Below are 15,845 nucleotides of genomic sequence, written 5' to 3' on the forward strand. Positions count from 1 at the left end.
AAAGGCACAATTACACGTTGGTGGATACAAATCTGGTGAATTGTAGTTCTGGTGACTTGCAGTTTATGTGGTTTTGGGCCTGTGCTCAAAACCATGTTTAACTACTACTCCATTGACCCAGTCTTGTTACATCTCCTAGCCTTAGGAGATGTTACATCTCCTATTACTACTACTAGGAGAGTAGTAATAGAGGCTTTAACTTCTTATTGTAGGAAAAACAGAAGAAACTGTTTGGGGAAAACTTGCAGGAGCAAATGATTTTATTTGGGCAACCTCAAACTGCTGGAGGGTGTGTCCAAATTGTGTTTTGTGTTTGCAATGTTAGGATTTTCGCTTGCTTCTGTTTAGGTCAGTATTACAAGCAGCTCAGTATATGATTCCTACCTTACTCCATGATACTTCAGACCTTTTTTTTTTTGGTGTGTGTAATAATCTAATGTACTGTGAAGGTTCCTAGAGCTGCTATAGAAAAACTTGTAATCTATATGGTGATGGGTGTTTTATGGACTCTAATTTTTTATTTTGATGCTTCAGCTATATTATCTTTAGGATGCTTAAGCCTAAATAGGTAACCTGCCTGATATGTGCATTATTATGCATGTCTAAACATGTTCTATTTTAAAACAATAAAAGTTAATAAAATATTTCAAATTCATTTTGGAAATGTAACTTTTCAATATAATTCCAGTTCTCATTTTTCCCTTTACTTAGAGAAGTAACATCAATAGTTTATTGATCCAGAACATTGCTTTTTTTCTTGAGTAAATATTTGACTTTTTTAATGGGTATGATTGTCAGGTTTTATGTTTAAAAATGCAAAGAGAGAAGACTCCTTTCTATTAGATTATGCCTAGTTGATATTTTTAAACTTTTCGTTACTTCTTTTATCTTCATGTTTTGCACGTAGACTTTGGGAAAATAAACAGAACTTTATGATTCCAGTCTGACTGGAATTATACCATTTCAGTAGCTAATGAAAATATAGTTTAATTGGCAGTGACCCTGTCAAAGATAGAACGTGATAATGTGGTTAAGCTATGTAAATGCATGTTTATCAAAATGTGGGCTCTAGTTATTCTATTTATCTCTAATTTGGTATTACATTTTTGGAAGCCTGAACTTGCAACTAAATAACATCTTTTTAATACAGTATTTATTAGAAATGACTTCATTACGAGAGAAGTGAAGAAAGTAGAGAAAACTCTAAGCAGCATGTTATTAAATACCTAAGTAGCAAGGAAGTTGTCTTTAAGATTTGTCTTTAAATAATAACTCAGATTTTTGTTTCTTCCTTTTAGGCAATCAGTTACTATGAGGCTGCATTGAGAAGCGGTCAACAGAATTTCCTTTGCTATGATTTGGCTGAGCTTTTAATGAAACTGAAGCAGTATGAAAAGGCAGAAAAAGTACTTCAGCAAGCTTTAGATCATGAGCCTGGTAGGAATGTTACTAATTTACAGCAAAACATACAATTTCTACTGTTGTTTGTGTTTTCTGCATGATTTTAAGGAATAAACAAGTTCCATATAAACTTTTTTTGCACTGTAAAACACAGGAAACTATTAAGTGATAAATGAGAAATGTAGTCTAAAATAAACTTCACTTAAATTTAAAGGTGCTTTTGCCAGGACTTTTAAACTTGGAACATCTGTGATAGATGGAAGTCGGTAAATAAAATAGCAGAGCTCCACACATTCAAGGTTCTTTCTTTTCTGTGCTAACAAATGTTCTTATTCTGAATTGATCAAGTATAGATGAGTCATTCCTGCTGTTAGGGAATGGTTGTTTAGGTGGTAAATTCTACCAAGTACCCTTCAGAGCAGAGATTGAAGTGGTTGAAGATGTCTCTTAGGACCCTCTTTTACATGTTAGGAATATGCACTTACAAAGCTAAAACTTTTGGATTTTTTTCCTTGTTTTTGTTAAAAGGCAATTAAGTTTTAAGGTGTTTAGTGTGAGCTATTGAGCTATACCCTTAATTAAGGAAATCTTTTTGCAGTTCTTTTTGCAGTGGTTTAATTATATTTGTTAACTTTTCTGGCTATCTGAATACAGGAAGAGTGTTATCAAGTCTTATTACTAGTCCCTTCTGTAAGTTTTTCTTATGTCACTATTTTACTGGTCTTTCATACTGTGTAGGGGAGTGTTGGTTTTCTGTCTTGTTTGCTTCTTACTGAAAAAATCCTCTGATTTAACATTATATTCCTGTCTTAGTTAAGCCTTTGAGGATCTGGCTAATTTAATAATCATGCTCAAGACAGCTTGATCTTCTAGTGTGGAAAGATAAAGTAGCAGTAAATACAGTTTGCCCCATGTACTTTAAAATCTTCTCTTCCATCTTACAATGAAGCAAAAAGTACGTAAGCCAATATCCTTTTTGTACGTCTTTGATACACACGCATTCTCTACGTGGGAAAAAAAGTATATCTCGTTGGCTGATTGGGAAAATTATTGAATAGTTTATCTTTTTTTAGAAATGCTAAAATACCCTTCATTTGTGAAAGAAAAATGAAGTATAGGAAATGTACTGGAGGGAATGATCTTACATGGTTGGCTACATGGCCTATTCTCTGATTTAGAACAGCATGTCACAATTACAGCACTTTGAAGACAGTTTGCTAACAGAGTATAGCTCAATATACTTTTATTTTTTTTAATTTTAATAAAGTTAAAACATGGATTTTGGTGGCTTTTATGTTTTACTGTGGAACTGTGCTCAAGATACCACTTTGTCAAGAGATTAAAATGAATACAAGCTGGGGAGAACTTGTATTCTTCAAATATTACTCTATGCATATGTATTTTAACCATTATTCAAAAGTAGCCTGCTGCTTTTTGAGTAGATACAACATACTTCAGTTAAGATAACTGTTTGTATTAATGTCTGTTCCAGACTCTAGCAAAAGAAAGGTAGTTTGAGGTCCAACTAGAAATTTCATCAAGCAATCTTATGCTTTTTGGGTGTACAGTAGCACTCGCTGAATCAATTTGAACACTTTTTCATTGACTTTGAAGAGGATTTAGACAAGAAATGTCAGGAGGGGCTTTATTTCCTTTCCACTTAAAAGCTTTTCTCTCATATTTCTGAGAATGCAAATAGACTAGACAGTCAATTGTTTTGTATTCCTTTTGCATCTTTCAATGTCTTTGGCCTTAAATCTCACTCTGTTTGTAGGTTGTAATGTTTACTCTGCCCACTAACAACACACCAAATCAAATCACAATCTTAAATACATAAGATCAAGCTGTGAACTTTTCACTTAAGCTCTTGCCTGGAGTATGTAGAGAGCTTCATCTTTCTTTGACTTTACCAGCATGAGTTCTTACAAGAATCATGTTTTTTTAATGTAATTCTTATAGGTAATGAATTGTCTTCTCTGATGGAAGATGGACGTTACCAGGTGCTTCTGGCAAAAACTTACAGCAAAATGGAGAAGATTGATGAAGCTATTGTTTCATTACAACAGGTAAAGGGGAAAACAAAAAACCCTAAGAAAGCTTGTAATGTCCTCACTTTTATCCCTGGTTTCACTTTCATCCGAGATATTAAAATATTATTCTAACCATAATATTTTTGTGAATGAGGAAAACACATACATGGTAGGGATAAAGCACCAGTGACTGGTGTGAAGTGTAAAGAACATAAGTGGTTAGAAAGTCTAAGCTTTTTGTGAGTAGTGTTATCTGAATTTTAGATCAGAATGAAGGCTTTTACTGGAAGCCTGCATTCGTACTATGCCTTCATTTGTGTGTGGAGCATAGTTTTAGCAGAGCAGGTGGAAACAAAATTGCCTATGGGGACAGGTAGGTTATATATCTTCAGCTCAGCACTGAACACCACTCATAGAACAATCTGGAACAGCTTTCAATGGCTACCTGTCATTTTGTTGTACCACTATTTATTTTAAATAGCAATAGGATCTGTTCGTTCTGGAGTTGAACATTATCACTCAGACTGAGGCTTGAAAGAACAAAGTTGGAAGCTAGAGACAATTTAATCCATTTAGAAGACGCTTTCTCAACACAAAGGTTGAGCGAGAGGTTGGGTTAGTACATTCCATTATACCTCCACTCTGTTACAGAAACAATGAGCTTTGGTAGCATCTTCTAACCAGCAAGAAAAGTAAATATGTAGGTTGGTTAAAAAGATAATTGTACGTAAGAGTTAAAATCCTACTGATACTGCTATTTAATCTGTTGTTAAATTATTCTTTTTTCCTTATAATGCACTTTTTTCTTTCTCAAAGTTGAATTTTTTTTCTCCCCATTCTTCCTTAGTAAATTTCCCCCAAAGCAGTATCACACTTGAAAAACTTTGTCTCTCTCCCCTTTTTTTCTTTTGTTGTTGTTTTTGTTACTGCCCTCATAACTGTCCTTCCTTGTACCTGTCTCTTTGAAATCTTTTCCTGCTCCTTCTCCTTTTGCTGCTGCATTCATTTACACAAAACCACCTGTATTTTGATTATTTCAGCAGGAAATTGCTCATCATGTTATTGCCTCCTCTTAAACAGGTTTCTTCCCTTGGTTTTCAGAGTGATGTTAGAAGTTCCCCCCAGATTTTACTTTGTGTTTTAATTCTCCTTCCCTGCTAGGCAAAATGGTAGGGAGGCAAGAAGAAGCAGAATAATATTAGTGCTTCCTCCTCTTCAACTTGTGAACTTTTACATGAGCGAAGCAGCTGTTCTGAGATTTTATTTCAATGTTAAGATAGTTACGAAACTGCTTGAGCAGAAAGAGGGAATCTTTTTGTGTTAATTGGCTAGAATTCCAGTTGAAATCGAAGAAAACTGATCAGGTATAATCAGAATTGGGCATAGCCATTTCCTTATCTGCCCTCTTTTGGGGCATCTGTTGTTAACAAAGAGCTCTACCTCTGTGCTTCTGCTAGACTTTTCTTAATCACTCTCTAAATGAAGGACCTCAGAAAACAAAATTTGAAGAACTTTTGCTTTTTTTTTTTGGCTGAGTTTTCTGTACTTAATAAAGGGGGTTAAGTACATATACCTTCTGGGTTTTGGCCTTTGAGGTCTTGTTTATACACCTTATCAAAAGCTTAGTTTTAAGAAAGAAAAGGAAAAAGGCATGTAACACTTCTATTGAATATTTTTTGATGTAGGAAGGTAGCTTGGAGACTAAGGAAGTTCTTAATGGGAACCCATGGAGATGATGATAAAATTGTTCTAAGCAAAACTGTAGGGCTTGTGTGCAAAAGCATTGCTTTTCTCTTTAATAATGAGGCTTTGTTCGATGATGTCCTAGACCAGCAATTTTTGTGATTACAACTCTGCTAGTAGTTATAGGACCATAACCATTTGGACTGGGGAAGAGGTTTAGTTATAAATAATGCAAGACACAGAAATATGGGGGAAATTCAGAGGAATAAAAATGTGTCATCTTTATTCAAAAGAATGTATTTGACCTAAATATTCCTTAGATAGAGTATTAAATAAGCTTATTCATACCACCCTTTATTCAAGTACACAAGGGGTAAACTGGATCCCTCCCCATTTTTTTTTGCTTTAATGTTCTGTTCCTTACGTTTCACAAAATGCTGTACGTATGGTTATCTCAAAATTATGTTCTATAAAGTGTAGATTACACATTATTGGATTGGCATGCAGTTGTCATAAGGAGTATTTTAGAAAAAGTATATTGGGATTCCATCTTCTTGAAAGTGTTGAACACTAGGTTGCTTTTCAGCATGTTTTTAATGTGAATTTTGGGGAATCAAGGCAGTCTGAGGCAGGTTCTTGAGGGAGAGAGATTGGGGGGGGGGTTGTTTTGCTTGTTTTCATTGATGTTTTTTATTGTGGAGACATTTTTACCTGCTTTTTTATTATTTGGGGGTTTTAATCTATAAAATACATAGTATGCCTATAGAACACTTTAAAAAATTAATTACATTATTTTAAAGTAGATAATGTAAAATTCATTCCTTCGAAAATTTTTGACTGTTCACTCTTTTCCCCACACTAGGCTCGGGAATTACAAGCCAGAGTGCTTAAACGGACTCAAATAGAACAGCTGGATGCAGTTCCTGCACAGAAGCAGTTAGCAGCTGAAATTTGTGCTGAGATTGCAAAACATTCTACAGTGCAGCGAAACTACGAAAAAGCAATTAAATTTTACAAAGAAGCTCTTGTTCACTGTGAAACTGATAACAAGGTCAGTTCTCCCACTGACTATTTTGCATTGTTTTTCCATTCAGTTTTGATATCTAGCAATACGTTTTTCCAATTATCCACAGTGTAGAAGTATATTTGCAATTATTTCTGCTTTATGATATGCATAGAGCCTTGAACTTTCTCCCCTTCATTGCTTATCATGGTAGAATAGTTGTATGTATTGCTAATTTCTGTCTCTTACACAAACTCCTGATTCAAGTGGTGGTGTGCATGCACTCTGAGTTGTCCGGTAGATCATATAGTGAGCCTGTCCTCATGTACCAGTTGAGGATGTGTAAGGTACGGCACAGTAATAATGGAGATTGTTTCAATCTTCCTTGTTGCCTGTCTTCTGGAATGAAGTCCCAGTGATTTCGATCAGTTCAGACAATTTCTCTCTTCTGTATCTGTTTTAGCAGTGTTAGACTTTTATCTGGACTTGGTAGGATTCCAATTTTAGTCACAAAATGTTGATGTTGTTGAGCAGTGATTATTGCACTGCTTCTCTCTTCCCTGCACTGTCTTTTTCCCACAAGTCTGCCTGTTGATAAATCCTGGTAAATTTGAGCTTATTTTTATCCCCTTCTTCCTTCTTCTCCTTTCAGAGCCCTGGGTTTTAGAGATAAGAGAGGGAGAAGCGAAAGGCTAAGAAATTTATAATGAGCACCAAAATTAAGTGTCAACTTTAGTGGATTTTTTAGATTATAAATAAATATAATTTTTTGTCAGGTTTCCACAATTTTCTAGCATGTGTGTTGTATATTTAGGTGTATGTGAAGACTTCTTATTTTACTGCTTCTTATTGCACAATTGTCAGATTTACCAGCTACTAAATTATCAGCATCTCACCTGGTTTTAATACTTGAACTTGTGCGTTCTGGTTTCAAGAATCTAGGTCTTCCTAAAGCTACAACTTCAGCATCTTTGAGACAGGGTTTCCTCAAGGCATCTTGTAAGAATGATGGAGAAGAAAAATAAATTGGGAGAGGAATAAAAACATCCTTAAAATCTTCAAAGGAGGGTGCCTTCCCCATTCTATCATTAAGAGCGAGGAGACTGCCTGTCATAGTACAGGTACAGCTATGGCTTTTGTGGTATGCCATCCCAGTAATTCAGCATCAAAGCCTTAATCTTTTTTCTTTCACACCAGTACTGAAATACCAGCATGGCATTTCCCTTCAATTCTTGCTAAAATCATACTATTAAGCAATTCCCATTTTTACAAGATACGCTGCGCACTGACATTTGTACTGAATATCTCTGTTAGATGCACTTGCTGGAGACTTTTGCTTTAGTCCTACTTCGCCAGCAACACGGATTACAATGACATCTTAGAAAAACTAAGACTGAATTTCTGATTAAGGACTTGTTCCTTGCTTAGAGTACTGAAAGCAAAATGCTTTTGGTTACCCACAACTAGTATAAATGAGTCATCTCTATTTCTACAGTTTCAGTAGATTTGAACTTGTTTTCTTCCATTCATTTTTAAAAACATTGCTAGTACAAGGTTGGAATTGAATTCTTTTAGATATCAAAATATAAATTTGAGCTGTTAAATACCTGCCTATTTCTTGATGTCTTCACAGAGGTTACTTTCCTTAAAATTATATATGCAAGTATTGCAAATTCCTTTGAAGCTCTCTGTACCTTGTTTCATCAGAACACAATCTCCTGTATTCTAGCCAAAGTAACCCAAACAGATTTGAAATGTTGCGTTAAACAAATTATTCAGCTAAATGTGAAGAGATTGCAATCTCATATCATAAGGGTTTTGGGTTGTGTTGCTTTGTGTCGTTTTATGTAGTTAAATCTGGTAGGTAATACTCTACCTCACTTCTCTGACCAGATAAGAGGCAACGCAGCTTCCAGATGCAGACTTGAAATGGATCACAGACTGCATCAAGCACATCATTTCACAGTATCGTTGTTTTTTGGGTTGGGGTTGAAAATTTAGAGACCACATCCAGTCACTAGAATCTAGTATAGAAGTCCAGTTTAACTGGCAATCTTCTTTGACATGCCTAAGGCAGGAAGCGTTCCTTGACTAGCACACTGCTTTTTGGTCTTCCACTGTATTACGCACATAAGAACAGTGGCTTGAAGAAAGCTTTCGTAATTAAAATTCTTATATGCATACTATCTCCATATCATTTCAGTGCTTACCCACCTGCCTTTCTGTTTCAGAATTATATAGTATATGTTTGAATATGTAAATAACAGGAAGTAGGAAGAAAACACTTGTTAAATATTACGCAAGTAGCCTTCATATCCTCAACAGGATGTTAAAAACACTATTTTGATTCAGAAGTGCCTTTCACCAGTGTAACCAGAGAGAGAATTGCAATGCAATTATAAATGCCTCCTTTTTAAAAACAAAATCAAAACACTATTTAAAATTAAGCAGGAGTGACATTGCTCACTGTTTGTCTACTGCTAATTTTACTTTGTGATTGGTTTAACTCCCATTTGCTTCAATGGGAACTTGATTAAATGTGGTAACTCTTGTGTTTATAAACTTTTCTGTGGCATTTTATTCAGAATAGTCTATGATGGGACTTCAGCCTCAAGGATGCATGCTTATGTACAGTTCAGTTTGTTAATGTTTATTCTGCAATTGCTTCTCAGAAATGGTTCCACACATGGTCTTAATGTGGTAGGTTTGGAAATGCAAATAAGAAAACTGTTTCTGCTGGAATTTGCTAATTAGTGAATGTTAATGAGGTATTTGTTTCTGTCACTGAACTTAAAACTACTTGCATTTACATCTTTTTCCAAGAAAATTATTCTTACCAAAATACTGTAGTCTTCAGAGCAGTACTATCTGAGCAGCAATTTTCAATATACCTCCAGAATATCCCTCTGAAGAAAAGTTTTATCTATTTTAAAGGTGAGGGAATGGAAATCAATTAAATTACTTGACCAAGAGCCCACAGGAAACAACAGAGAAAGCGCTCTTTAGAAGAGAAGTAACTTTTTCCTGAGGGTCTGAAATTTCAGGTTAATACTCGTAGAACTGAACCACCTTTCTTTAATCTTAGAATTACATATAGTTAAATATTTTAATCTACAGGCAATGTTGGAACTTGCACGTTTATATCTTGCACAAGATGATACTGATGCCTGTCAACATCAGTGTTCCTTACTACTGAAGAATGACCAAGATAATGAAGCAGCAACGATGGTATGTGCTGTTATACTAATCCTATATCAGAAGTTTTTTGAGGTTTGTGTGTCTGCAATGGGATGGATCCATAAAATACTGCTTTTAAGAAAGCCTACAGCTTCTGATTTCAAAAAGCATGTGAAAAAGCCATTGCGACAAAATGTTTTTCTGTTTATGCTGGATAATGATTCAATATGAATTTTCTAGCAATCATAGCCTTTGTTTTATCTCAGTGCAAAAATGTGTCTTTAGAAGTACTAGTAGAGGAAAAAGTAGTAGTTGTAAGATTGACTAAAGCATGGCTTAATGCATATTCTGTTAACAATTGACTAATGATCAGGGAAGAAGTTATTTTTCCAGCACAGTAATATTAAAGCAAGTGTCTAAAAAAAAAAAACTTCCAGAAGAAAAGAACTATATACTTAAGGTGGTTTTACATCCTTATACAATCGTAGTTAATCATATTCCTACTTAACCATTTTTAATCATAGCTACAGATTCTCTGTACAGGATTCGTATACTTCTTGGCTTAAAAGACAGCTCAGTAGACTGAGCAACTTTCACTTTAACACATTAGGAGCAAAATAATTTTAAGCCAGGAATAATTTATTTTCTTACAGCAATATAACATCTGGAATTTATCCTGGTATGGTGCAAGGACAGGGGTAATAGCACTCTTAATATATGTTACTAAATCTACTCTTTATTAGCTACCTCTCAGTGGAGAGAAACTGAAAGGAAATAATTTTTTTACTTCCACTGCTGAAGTGGGCTATCATCTTCCTTTTTCCCTAACTTTAAACTAACTTTGCTTTTCTATATGCTTTATCTGCATTTATGGGAAATAAAATTAGGAGTAAAACTATACAAATAAAACCAAACATACTTGAAAGGTACATCAAAGTGTTTTATTCTCTTTTAATTTCTACCTTAAGTGAAAAATTGAGATATGAGCCTGTACCTGCTCATTATTATCCTGTGTCTGTATATAGAGAAAGTTTGTTTTCCAGAGAGTAATGAAAAACCCAACTCAGTTTACTTCTTGTGCAATTCCTGCAGCACTTTAAAGCTATAGTTTCAGCTCCCCACTTTAAAGAACTAGAGTTCTTTAAATTTATAATATTTTATAATATTTTGTTTTGTTTTCTCTAAATTGGTCAATATTGTAGATGATGGCTGATATCATGTTCAGAAAGCAAGATTATGAACAAGCTGTCTTTCATTTCCAGCAGCTCCTAGAACGCAAGCCAGGTGAATATTAGCAGTGATATTTTTAATTCCTTCTGACACATAGTTCTAATGAGAGAGAGGGATAAATATCTAAAAAATACTTTGTATGATTAAAAAGAAATGTGTTATTTATAATGTAATGGATACTAAAACCAAGGACCACTACTGTATATAAAAACATAAAGTTACTGTAGTAAAAGATGTGAAAATTATTTCTCATACAGTAATTTACTTTGCAATGTAATGTGCGTTGTTTACCTCAAGCCAAATAGAGCTAGGGTGTTTTTTACTTGTAACTGTAAAGCACTTTCTTTTGTGTTTAAGATATCAAGTGCACGAACACAAAGCTAGCATTTTATTTCAAGATTAATAACGGAAACTTGTCTCGGACAGGAATAAGTTTCTTTTAGCAATTTGAAAATTATGACCAGAGAGAAAGCTACTAAAATCTATTAAAATAATACTATAATGAATGTAAAGCTTTCTAGTGGACTTTGTGAAAGTTGTGAGAGTACAGCAAATGTTTTTGTTTGAATGCTTTTGAAAGTGAAGTACAACTATACTTATCTTTATACATTTTTTTTTAGAAGTATTGCAAGTATCACTTGATATCTTCATGCTTGTATCTGTGGTTACTGTGTAATATGCCTTATGTATTACATCATATAACATTTTTGTATGTGAAAAAAAAAGGCAGGCTCTTTATTTTTTAAGCTATTTGTACAGCAAATAACTAGAATTACAATGTTCTAATTATTTGTATATTTAGATAACTATGCAACCCTCTCGCGATTAATTGATCTGTTAAGAAGAGCTGGGAAGCTAGAAGAAGTCCCAAGATTTCTTTTAATGGCTGAAAAACATTCTTCCAGAACAAAGCTTGAACCAGGCTTTCACTACTGCAAAGGACTGTATCTTTGGTACTTGCAAATATAATAAGATAAGGTTTATTTGATTATGTAGTACATAGTTAAATTAACTTTCTTCTCATCCATTATCATTCAAAGGTGCTACTGACAGTGTGATAAGTAATACAGCACTACTTAATACTTCAGGTGCTAGGATTTTAGGAAAGGTCTCCTTTTCTCTTCTGAAATACTTTCCAATGAGCTTCTCTTGAAAATGAAGCTATTTTATCTGTCTCACGTACATCTTCCATATTTCCTGCTTGTTAAAAGGGATATTCTTGCTGGTTCAATAATGTAATATTACTTATTTTCAAATTTTAGAATTTATCAGGCTGCTTTTAGTCTGCAAAAACAAGTTCCTCACAATAGTATGTGTGCTGTTCAAACCTTGCCTTATCAATGTGTGCAAGTGTGTCATCTGTCTTTTTAAAATCCTTGGGTTTCTTCTTGGGATTTGGAACAACGAATTTTACTTACCCAGCTTTAAATATTTTAATTATTCGTCTAGGTATACAGGTGAACCAAATGATGCACTCCGGCATTTTAATAAAGCTCGAAAGGACAGTGACTGGGGACAGAATGCAGTCTACAACATGATTGAAATTTGTTTGAACCCAGATAATGAAACTGTGGGTGGTGAAGTCTTTGAAAATCTGGATGCTGACATAGGGTAAGTGAATGAAATAAATATTACTTGGGTTCTTCTGTCATCCCCTTCCTCTGCCACTCCTTAATAATTTGCCTTAATTTAAATTGCTAAAACTTTAAGCTCATCTAATGCTTTGAATATTGTACTTACTATATTGTGAGAGACAATCCTAGACTGTAATAAGTCAGTCTCAAGCAGAAAATATAGAAGATTTTATCTAGAATCCTGGCAGTGTTAAAAACAGCTTGTTAGGTTGGAACTGCTGCTGTTACAGAAAACAGTTAGGTTGGAACTGCTGCTGTTACAGAAAAGAATCAATGTAGAATGCCTATATAGCAGAGCCATCTTGTACAAAACGGCATGTCTTTAGCATGGAATCAGTACTAACTCGTAATTAATTTTGTGTATATTAAAAAAAAGAGCTTTTACAAACACTTTCTTTCTGATAACAGTAATTCAACAGAGAAGCAGGAGTCTGTGCAGTTGGCTGTAAGAACAGCAGAAAATCTTCTGAAGGAACTCAAGCCTCAGACCATTCAGGGTCACATTCAACTGCGAATCATGGAAAATTATTGTCTCATGGCAACCAAACAAAAATCAAGTGTTGAACGAGCACTGAACACTTTCACTGAAATAGTAGTGGCTGAGGTTAGTAACCTGTCTCACTTCCTCAGTCTTCTCTTTCACACTTACTACATTTTTTTAACTAGTCTCGCAGTTTACATTCAGGAATAGTGGCATGTGTTAGTGCTATTATTTCTAAGGATTTTTTTTTCCTGTTAAAGAATATTTTATATAAAAAATTTGAAAAAAAAAACCCAAACCCTATGCTGAAATAACAACAACTTTTAGATGTTTTCAATTGGATTGCAAATGTGTCACTCAACTATATGCTAGTATTGCCAGTTACTGAAATGTGAATATGATATTTTATGAGTTGCAGGGTTTGCTTTTTAATTCCCGGTCTTGCCAGCAGAGTATCTGATGATATAAGTCTATAAAGTACCTTTTTATTCTGTAAGCAAAAACAATTAAATATAAGCTGCCTTCATGTACTTCATGGCAATTGGACAGAATTTAGATTCCAGGGCAAGATTATCCATCTCCTTACAATTCATCCTTATGATGGAAATCTTCATTATTTTATAGCTACTTGTAGTCATTAGCTTTAGGATTAATAATGGATTCTCTTGTTACCAGAACCTTTCAACAGATTTTATTTAATAACGTGTAGATGCATTTAGTCCATCAGAATGCCAAGAAATACTTAAGTTACTACTACCCATTGACTGTGTGCTATACTGCTCCTTGGCTGAGCTGAGTATACTGATGCTTTTCTTATGTGTAAGTCAGTTCTGAGAATCACAAACAAGGTGTCCCTCTGCCTCCAGTACTGGCTTCCCAGTCCTGCTCAGAACTGATCTGAGGTCCTGTGAATATTGAATGTTTTTCACATGGTGACACAGTTCCAGCAGAAAGAATGCTCCAGTCTATTTAGTCTTCTCTCCAGGGTCGCATAAAATATACAGTTTTAATCTCTTCAGACTAAGAGAGAACTGAGTCGATTCCCTCTTTGGGTAACTTCTAGGTAAGTGCTCTTGCCTTGGCTATTCTAAGAAAAAGTGGTCACCTCTCTTCTCCTGAGCTCCATTTTGAGAGACTGTAATGTGACAGAAGGTTAAAGTGCCTGAGGTTATTGATCCATGCTAGGTGTGACTATTGAGGGAGAGGGGGGATGAGCTGATCATTACGTGGAAGAGGGGCTTTTGGTGGGGGCATTTTTTTTTTTTAACCCACTATGGCAAGCCTATTTACAGCACAACCCTGCAACGAGGTGTAGAGGCAGAATACCAATAGTAAGCCAGGAACACAGAGAGAGAAAGAAGCTTTTAAGTTAGTTGCTGATAGAACTACTCTCTGCATTTAGGAAGCAGTTTTGGGGTATGAACCCCATTCTCGCCTATACCCTGTGCTAATAAAGGCAGGATTTTAAAAATCACAATTGCTCCTGCACGTCTTACTGCTTGCTTGAGACTCTTGCATAAAATGGTGGCTTTTAAGAATCCTGTTTGTAGCTTTTGGATACAGGCAGTTTAGACTTACATTTTTAGGAGCTGTAAACCTAATAATAGGAATCAGTGTCACTGTTATTGCCATTTGACAGGCACTTCTAAAAGTACAAAACACCACTTGTATTGCAACTTCAAGTGAGTTCAGTTTCTGTCTGAAGTATTTATTTGTGTGTCAAAAGGATAGATCTTAGTGGTATCAGAATGTTTCTTGTTGAGGTGAAATACCTGCAGATGCTTTCAACGTTTCCTGAGCCTGAAGAAGATTGTTTTGAGCCCAAATTTATATTATCCTCTTAATTATTTAACATGGTGTTTATCATGATTAGTCTTACAGAAATGATCATATCACTGGATGGAAAACATGTTTGTAAGATTGGATGTTCTATTTTTATTTCCTGAGATTTAGCTTTTGGTTTAGTTTTCAGATACCTGATGAAAGTCTTATTGGGGGGGGGGAAAAAAAGTTAAAAGCAAAATAAAAAAGCACCAAGCAGTCACTATGCTTTTTACTGCAGAAGGATCATATACCAGCACTTTTGGGAATGGCCACAGCCTACATGATCTTGAAACAGACTCCACGAGCCAGAAATCAGTTAAAACGGATTTCAAAAATGAGCTGGAATCCCATTGATGCAGAGGAGTTTGAAAAGAGTTGGCTTCTGCTTGCAGATATATATATTCAATCTGCAAAATATGATATGGCGGGAGAATTATTAAAACGATGCCTTCGTCATAACAGGGTAAGTGACTGTACATTAAAAGTAACCTTAGTAACCTTATATTTTAATTCATCTAAATGTTTAGTTTTCCTCTGAAACATGATTTTGAAATGTGTTTCTTTTTCCAATTGCCTGGTATTTCAGTTATTAAGGAGAAGTAGACCGAAACAAGCCAGGAAAACAGCAGCTTTACACTGGAGGGTAGTAAACAAACCTTTGAATGTGCTGCTTAGTCATTTTTATTCGTATTCTATAATAAGTTACGCAAGTTTTAGCTGTGGTGACACTAGAAGCTTGAGGTGTTTATGGAATGTCAGAGATGCATTTTACTGAGTCTTGCAAACCTGAAGAAGATGTAGCCATATAAATTTTGGAGACTTGCTCCATTTATTAAGAGATGAGCAGCCTCACGCTCACAAGCCCTGGTCCTCATGGAGGACTTCAACCACCCCAACATCTGTTGGAAGGCCAACACAGCGGGGCATAAGCAATCCGAGAGGTTCCTGGAGTGCATCAATGATAACTTCCTTCTCCAAGTGGTAGAGGAGCCAACGAGGAGAGGTGCTATGCTGGAGCTTGTTCTCACCAACAAGGAGGGGCTGGTGGGGAATGGGAAGCTCAAGGGCAGCCTGGGCTGCAGTGACCACAAAATGGCAGAGTTCAAGATCCTTAGGGCACCGAGGAGGGTGCACAGCAAGCTTACTACCCTGGGCTTCAGGAGAGCAGACTTGGGCCTCTTCAGGGATGTGCTTGGTAGAGTGCCATGGGACAAAGCCCTGGAGGGAAGAGGGGCCCAAGAAAGCTGGGTCACCTCCTCCAAGCTCAGGAGCGATGCATCCCAACAAAGAGGAAGTCAGGCAAAAACGCCAGGAGGCCTGCATGGATGAACAAGGAGCTCCTGGACAAACTCAAACACAAAAAGGAAGCCTACAGAGGGTGG

The 15,845-nt window shown here is 35.6% G+C and overlaps 1 protein-coding gene across 1 annotated transcript in view; it reads left to right on the forward strand.

Annotated features, from left to right (window-relative positions):
* The window catches only part of TTC21B (tetratricopeptide repeat domain 21B), a 45,874-nt gene that overhangs the window by 21,711 nt on the left and 8,318 nt on the right, over positions 1 to 15,845 (forward strand). Inside the window, exons 18-26 of the mRNA XM_009274893.2 lie at positions 1,299 to 1,437; positions 3,361 to 3,467; positions 5,977 to 6,165; positions 9,235 to 9,345; positions 10,497 to 10,578; positions 11,327 to 11,477; positions 11,974 to 12,135; positions 12,567 to 12,762; positions 14,702 to 14,926. Of these exons, the coding sequence (XP_009273168.1) occupies positions 1,299 to 1,437; positions 3,361 to 3,467; positions 5,977 to 6,165; positions 9,235 to 9,345; positions 10,497 to 10,578; positions 11,327 to 11,477; positions 11,974 to 12,135; positions 12,567 to 12,762; positions 14,702 to 14,926 (1,362 nt within the window). The remainder of the gene's footprint in view (positions 1 to 1,298; positions 1,438 to 3,360; positions 3,468 to 5,976; positions 6,166 to 9,234; positions 9,346 to 10,496; positions 10,579 to 11,326; positions 11,478 to 11,973; positions 12,136 to 12,566; positions 12,763 to 14,701; positions 14,927 to 15,845) is intronic.

The sequence above is a fragment of the Aptenodytes forsteri genome, unplaced genomic scaffold (genome assembly GCF_000699145.1).
Source record: "Aptenodytes forsteri isolate BGI_AS27 unplaced genomic scaffold, ASM69914v1 Scaffold255, whole genome shotgun sequence".
NCBI lineage: Eukaryota > Metazoa > Chordata > Aves > Sphenisciformes > Spheniscidae > Aptenodytes > Aptenodytes forsteri.